The sequence below is a fragment of the Ornithorhynchus anatinus genome, chromosome 7, assembly GCF_004115215.2.
Source record: "Ornithorhynchus anatinus isolate Pmale09 chromosome 7, mOrnAna1.pri.v4, whole genome shotgun sequence".
NCBI classification, from domain to species: Eukaryota; Metazoa; Chordata; class Mammalia; order Monotremata; family Ornithorhynchidae; genus Ornithorhynchus; species Ornithorhynchus anatinus.
This window is the reverse complement of record NC_041734.1, coordinates 2,220,644-2,227,941: the sequence shown is the minus strand read 5'-3', so window position 1 is coordinate 2,227,941 and position 7,298 is coordinate 2,220,644. Positions and strand designations below refer to the sequence as shown.

The following is a 7,298-nucleotide window of genomic DNA, read 5'->3' as shown; positions in this document are numbered from 1 at the left end:
TTAGTGCAGTGCTCTGCACACAGGAGGAGCTCAGTAAATACAATTGAATGACTGAAGGAACGAACGAACGAATGAATGAAATGATGAATGGATGAATGGATGGATGAATGAGTGAATGAATGAATGAACACCATGTACCAGAATATGTTGGGGCTCCTTAGCGCCCCCTCCTGGTGACCCGGTGAAATGCGGCGCTGTCCAACCTTATCCAGGAGAGGGAGGGTCGCTGGTGGGGGGGGCGGAATGTGCTGCACACTGCGTCCATAAATTACGGTAGCCCCCCCACTTCACCCCCACCCCCTACCCCCCACCCCACCCCCCCGCCCCTCGCCTGAGCCTTGCCCAGGTGCCAAGGGTGAAGGGTGAGAAGCTGGATGTTCTCACCAGCTGGGCCTGAGCTCCACATGAGCCTGGGAAAGCAGCGTGGCCCAGTGGATAGAGCGAGGGCCTGGGAGTCAGGAAGGTGTGACCTTAGGTGGGTCACTTCACTTCTCCGGGGCCTCCCGGACCTCATCTGTAAAATGGGGATGAAGAGCGCGAGCCCCGTGTGGGACGGGGACCGGGCCCCACCTGATTTGCTTGGATCCACCCCAGCGCTTAGTACAGTGCCTGGTACATAGTAAGCGCTTAACAAATACCATGATTATTATTAGTAGTAGTGATAGTATTTATTGACTGCCCACAGTATGCATTCAAAACCCTACTGAAAGCTCACCTCCTCCAGGAGGCCTTCCCAGACCGAGCCCCCCCTTTTCCTCCGCTCCTCCTCCCCTCCCCATCGCCCCGACTCCCTCCCTCTGTCCTACCCCCTCCCTGCCCCACAGCACTTGTGTGTATATATGTACATATTTATTAATCTATTTCATTTTATTAACGACGTGTACATATTTATAATTCTATTTATTTATATTGCTGGTATTGATGCCTGTCTACTTGTTGTCTGTCTCCCCCCTTCTAGGTTGTGAGCCCGTTGTTGGGCAGGGATTGTCTCTATTTGTTGCCGCATTGTACTTTCCAACGCTTAGTAGAGAGCTCTGCACACAGTAAGCGCTCAATAAATACGACTGAACGAGTGAAGGCTGGGAAAGAACACACCGACACGGTCCTTGCACGCTTGGTTTAAGTTCGCAAGCTCATCGTGGCCAGGGAATGTGCCTGTTTATAATTAGGGGTCTTGTTACGCACTTACTATGTGCCAAACACCGTCCCAACCACTGGGGTAGGTAGAAGCTGATCAGGTTGGACACAGTCCCTATCCCGCATGGGATTCAAAGTCTTAAATCTCCTTTGGACAGAGGAGGGGACTGAGGCACAGAGAATTGAAGTGACTGGCCCAAGGTCACACGGCAGACATGTGGCGGATCCGGGATTCGAACCCAGGCCCGGGCTCCACCTCTTAGCCCACCCTGCTTCTCTAAGTCCCCAGCAGGGAGGAGGGAGTCTCCCACCCTGAAATCGATACCTTTCTTCCATCGGCGACTGCAGGGATGAGAATCCGCCCGCCCGGAAGGGACCAAGGCATTCTTCCCCAGCCGATCGGATGAAAGGAGCACGGCCTAACGGCTAGAGCCCGGGCCTGGGAGTCAGAAGGTCATGAGTTCTAATCCCAGCTCCTCCACCCCTCTGCTGCGTGACCTTGGGTAAGTCACTTCACTCCTCTGGACCCCATTCCCTCATCTTGAAAACGGGAAAGGATATTATTAGTATTATCCTAGAGCCGTAGGGGTTTGGTGGAAGGGAGACTGGGCTGGTAGGAATCTGGGAAGAAGAGTGGGGGAATCCGGGGTCTCTAATGGGGTGGGGGGTCTGGGAGTTGTAGGATAAGAGGAGCACGGCGTGGTGGCTAGAGTCCGGGCCTGGGAGTCTGAAGGTCCCGGGTTCTAATCCCATCTCTGCCAGTTGTCCGCCGGGTGACCTTGGGTGAGTCACTTCGCTTCTCTGGGCCTCGGTGACCTCATCTGGAAAATGGGGACGGAGACCGTGAGCCCCGCGTGGGGCAAAGGACCGTGTCCGACCCGGTCTGCTGGTATCCACCCCAGCGCTTAGAACAGTGCCCGGCCCATAGTGAGCGCTTAACGAATGCCATATTTATTAATAATTATTGCTATTATTAGGAGGGCTACGGTGGGCATCCTGGGGACTTCCCGGGGGTCGGGCGGAGTGGGCAGCCTGAGAGTCACCGGAAGGCGTTTAATGGCATTTATACAAAAATAAAGTCATTTACATTTGCTCCACGCATCGCGGCCGACACGAGACCTCGCCGCACGCAGGGCCGTGGATCCCACTTCTCCTCGTGGGGCTGGATCGAGGGGGACGAGAGCGCTAAAGGGTCACCTCCCCGCACCCCCCGAGCCCCCCATCACCCCCGTTCTCCATCAATCCAGAGTCTGGGCTCTCCTTGCTGTCAATATATTAGCAAATCTACGTGCCCCGGGGACCCTCCGGGACCCCCCCCCCCCCAGGGTCTCCCGGGGGGGACGTGGGGAGCAGGCGGACCACCAGACGAGGCCGGGCCCGGGGGCTAAGCCCTCGTTCCACAGAGTCGAGTGGAGGCAGGGCCGTCCTTGGGGTCCTGCTCGGGTCTTCCGGAAACCACGAACGGCCACGTCTGCGGAGAGAGGCGGCAGGGGTTAGAGGAGGGGGCCGCGAAGACGGACATCGACCCCGGTGGTCTCGCGAAAAGGGAGCCTCCGGTCTCCTTCCTTCCCACATCTTCGTCCTGGAACCCACGGGGAACTCAGAGGGGAGAGTCACGGGTGCCGGAGGGGCCGTGCTGGGTCACCGGCGGGGGGAGAGTCAGGGATGGAGAGGGGAGGAGGAGCCAGGTCCTGGGGTGGTCCATGCTGGGTCACCGTGAGGGGAGAGTGAGGGACGGAGAGGGGAGAGTCAGGGGCGTCGGAGGGTCCTGGCCGGCAATCGCAGCGTTCGGTACAGTGCTCTACCCACCGTAGGCGCTTAATAAATACTGTCACTCCTACTGCAAGGGAATAGTCAGGGATGGAGAGGGGACGGTCGGGGGTGTTGGACGGTCCCCAAGGTGGGTCACTGGGGGGAGAGTCAGGGGTCGGGGCCGTGGGATGGTCCGGGCTGGGTCACCGGGGGGAGAGTCGGGGATGGAGGGGGAGGGTCAGGGGGATTGGGTGGTCCGTGCTGGGTCACTGGGAGGGAGTCAGAGGGTTTGGCTGGTCCATACTGGGTCACCGGGGGAGAGTCAGGGGCGTGGGACGGTCCGGGCTGGAGAATCAGAGTGTTTGGCCAGTCCCCGCTGGACCACTGTGGGGAAGGGTCAGCAGAGCCGGATGGTCAGCGCTGGGTCGGTGTGGAGGGGAGAGTCAGGCCAGGAGAGTCGGAGGATCTGGCTAGTCTATGTCTAATCACGGGGGTGGATGTCCAGAGGAGTGACCTGCACACGGCAGCTCCGAGCAGGCTGGGTGGCCCTGGAGGGGTCTGAGCCTGCCAGGAAGCGGTGGCCGGGAGCTGACCTCTGGGGCTTTATAAATCGGGTGTCTGGCACCAGCCCAACCTCCCCAGCACCCGGCCTGCTGGAGGTGCAGCTATTGGACGGTTGTCGGGGGGGCGGGGGGGGGGGGGGGGACGCAAGGGGCAGAGAAAGACTCCGGGGGTCGAAGGGGCTGGCTGTAAATGGGGACGGCGGGGTACATTTGGGGATTGGGGAGAGACTTTGGGAAGGGAGGTCCTCCCCCACGAGTCTCTAAGCCCCTGGGTGGCCATCCGGTCAGGCACCCCGCAGAGGAATGGCGTGGCCCTAGTGGAGAGACCCTGGGAGTCAGAAGGTCGTGGGTTCTAATCCAACCCTCGTCTGCTGTGTGACCTTGGCTGAGTCACTTCACAGAGAAGCAGCGCGGCTCAGTGGAAAGAGCACGGGCTTCGGAGTCAGAGATCATGGGTTCCTATCCCAGCTCTGCCACTTGTCGGCTGGGTGACTGTGGGCGAGTCACTTCGCTTCTCTGGGCCTCCGTTACCTCATCTGTAAAATGGGGATTAACACTGTGAGCCCCACGTGGGACAACCTGATTCCCTTGTGTCTACCCCAGGGCTTAGAACAGTGCTCTGCACATAGTAAGCGCTTAACAAACACCAACATTATTATTCTCTGGGCCTCCCTTCCCTCATCTGTGAAACGGGGATGGAGACCGTGAGCCCCACGTGGGACAGGGACCGAGTCCGACCCGATTTGCCTGCATCTACCCCAGCGCTTAGTACAGTGTCCGGCACATAGGAAGTGCTCAACAAACACCGTCATCATCATTATTATTACACGGGGATCCCCCTCTAGACTGAGAGTTGGCTGGGGGCAGGAATGTGTCTGTTTTTATATTGTCCTCTCCCAATAATAATAAGGATGATGGTATTTGTTAAGCGCTTACTATGTGCCGGGCACTGCCCTAAACACTGGGGTGGAGCGAAACAAATGTGACTGGACCCAACCCCTGTCCCCCCAGTGGGCTCGCGATCTTCATCCCCATTTTACAGATGAGGGAACTGAGGCCCAGAGAAGTGGAGTGACTTACCCACAGTCCCCTGAGCAGCAGACCGGTGGTGGAGCTGGGATTAGAACCCATGACCCCCCATGACTGCCAGGCCCAATCCGCTAGTACTCGGGCAAGCGGCCACCGTCTCTGCCACCTGTCGGCTGTGTGACCTTGGGCATGTCATTTCACTTCTCTGAGCCTCAGGTACCTCATCTGTGCAATGGGGATAATGACTGCAAGCCTCAAGAGGGACAGGGACTGCGTCCAACCCGATTTCCTTGTACTCACTCCAGCGCTTAGTACAGCGTTTGGCACATAGTAAGTGCTTGACAAATACCATCATCGTTATTATTATTAGAACCCGTGACCCTCATGACGGTCTCCCCTGTCCCTGTTTTTACAGATGAGGGAACTGAGGCCCAGAGTAGTGAAGTGACTTGCCCAAAATCACCCAGCTGACAAGTGGCAGAGCCGGGATTAGAACTCACGACCTCTGACTCCCAAGGCCGGGCTCTTTCCTCTAAGCCGCGCTGCTTCTCTGTTGGTGAACTGTACTTCCCAAGTGTTGATTCCAGTGCTCTGCATAGAGTAAGCGCTCAATAAATACGAACGAATGAATGAGTACAGTGCTCTGCACACAGTAAGTGCTCAATAAATATGATCGAATGAATGAATGACTCTCAGGCCCCATCCATCACCCCTCGCTGTCCCTCGAGCGCTTAGTACAGTGCTCCGCGCTCAGTAAGCATGATCAGATGGAGTGCTCTGCACACAGGAAGCGCTCAGTAAATACGACCGAATGAATGGAGTGCTCTCCACACAGTCAGCGCTCAATAAGTAATAATAATGTTGGTATTTGTTAAGCGCTTACTACGTGCAGAGCACCGTTCTAAGCGCTGGGGGAGATACAGGGGAATGAGGTTGTCCCACGTGAGGGTCACAGTCTTCACCCCCATTTTACAGATGGGGGAACTGAGGCCCGGAGAAGTGAAGTGACTTGCCCACAGTCACGCAGCTGACAAGGGGCAGAGTCGGGATCCGATCGAATGAATGAATGGAGTGCCCTGCACAGTAAGTGCTCAATATGTTGCCGACTTGTTCATTCCAAGCGCTTAGTACAGTGCTCGGCACATAGTAAGCGCTCAATAAATACTATTGAATGAATAAATACCATCGAATGAATGGAGCGCTCTGCACAATAAGTGCTCAACAAATACCATCGAATGAATGGAGCGCTCTACGCAAAGTAAGCGCTCAATAAATAGGATCGAACGAACTGCTCTGCGCACAGTAAGCGCTCAATAAATACCATCGAACGAATGAATGGAGCGCACTACACACCCTGAGAGCTCCATAAATACGATCGGCGTGACTTAAGCAGCGTGGCTCGGTGGAAAGAGCCCGGGCTTGGGAGTCAGAGGTCATGAGTTCGAATCCCGCCTCCGCCACTTGTCAGCTGGGTGACTGGGGGCAAGTCACTTCACTTCGCCTCGGTTCCCTCATCTGTAAAATGGGGATGAACTGGGAGCCTCCCGTGGGCCAACCCGATGACCCTGGATCTCCCCCAGCGCTTAGAACAGTGCTCTGCACCTAGTAAGCGCTTAACAAATACCAACATTATTATTATTATTATTATTACGATCGAATGGATGGCCGGAGCGCCCCGCGCTCAGTAGGCGCTCCAGCAGGAGCCACGAACCAACGTGTGAAGAGTCCCGGCCCCCGGAGCGCCGGGCGCAGCGCTCCGCGCAGAGTGGGCGCCGGGCAGGATGGCTCCGGGGGCGTCTCCCCCGCTCCTTACCAGGTTGACGGGGTGCACGTAGCCGCCGTCGAAGGGGGAGTCCTGCAGGAGCTGGCGGAGGTGGGCGATGTAGCTGGAGGCGAGGCGCAGCGTGTCCAGCTTGGAGAGCTTGGTGTCGGCGGGCACCCAGGGCAGGCTGGTCTTCAGCCTGGAGAAGGCTTTGCTCAGCACCCGCATCCTGGCCCTCTCCCGGGCGTTGGCGGCATTCCTCTGCGACTGCTTGCCCTCCCCCGGAGGGGGCTTGGGCATGGGGGGCTTCTTGCCCACGCCCCCCGGGCCGGACCGGGCCCTCTTCCTCTTGGCACCGCTCCTTGCGCCCAGGGCGCACAGCTCCTCCTCCTCCTCTTCTTCTTCTTCTTCCTCGTCCTCGTCCTCGTCCTCCTCCTCTTCTTCCCCGGCCGAGGAGGGGGCGGTCCCCGGGCCGGGGTCCCCCCCGGCCCCCGGTCCCCCCCCGGCCCGGCCCGGCCTCGGGGGGCGGCCGGGAGGGGACCCCAAATTCAGGCCGCGCAGGGCCATGGGGGGCAGCTCCTCCGGGGCGCAGCTGGAGCCCGTGGACATCGGGGGAGGGGGGCGGGAGGTGGGGGGGCGTCCCCCCTCCTCTCCCCCCGGGGGGGGGGGACACGCGGGGAAGGGGGCGAGCCCGAGGTCGGGGGGATCCCCCCCGGGGGGCACCGAGGGGACGGGGCGAGGGCGAGGCGCGGGGGGCGCCGGACTGTGGCCAGCGGCCAGCGCGGAGGAGCTATTTATGGCGCGCCCCTGGAGGCAATCGGCCCCCTCGGCCCGCCCCCCCGGCCCGGGATCCGGAGGGGGTGGGGGGGATAAAGGAGGGGCAGGGGCAACCTCGCCTTCCAGCCCCTCGGTTTCCCACCCCGGCTCCACCACGTGTCGGCTGGGTGACCTTGGGCGAGTCACTTCGCTTCTCTGGGGCTCGGGAAAATGGGGATGGAAACTGTGAGACGGAGGACGGTGTCCAACTCGATTTGCCGACGCCCCCCTTCCCCCCG

At 59.2% G+C, this 7,298-nt stretch overlaps 1 protein-coding gene across 1 annotated transcript; it reads right to left on the bottom strand.

Moving 5' to 3' along the window:
- Nucleotides 1-2,369: 2,369 nt before the first annotated feature.
- MSC (musculin) lies at nucleotides 2,370-6,852 on the bottom strand. Its single transcript, XM_029069848.2, has 3 exons — nucleotides 6,771-6,852; nucleotides 6,295-6,668; nucleotides 2,370-2,608 (listed from the first exon to the last, which is right to left on the bottom strand). Exons 1-3 carry the CDS (start codon nucleotides 6,850-6,852, stop codon nucleotides 2,522-2,524), a joined length of 543 nt encoding a protein of 180 aa, XP_028925681.2. The 3' UTR covers nucleotides 2,370-2,521.
- Between the last annotated feature and the right edge of the window lie 446 nt (nucleotides 6,853-7,298).

Excerpts from the sequence above, each read along its gene's own strand:
- MSC (XM_029069848.2), bottom strand. The coding sequence starts at position 6,852 with ATGTCCACGGGCTCCAGCTGCGCCCCGGAGGAGCTGCCCCCCATGGCC. Across the intron at positions 6,669-6,770 it reads TTTGGGGTCCCCTCCCGGCC|AGGACGAGGACGAGGAAGAA; the intron begins GCCCCCCGAGGC and ends AGGAGGAGGACG. Across the intron at positions 2,609-6,294 it reads ACGTGCACCCCGTCAACCTG|ACGTGGCCGTTCGTGGTTTC; the intron begins GTAAGGAGCGGG and ends CTCTCTCCGCAG.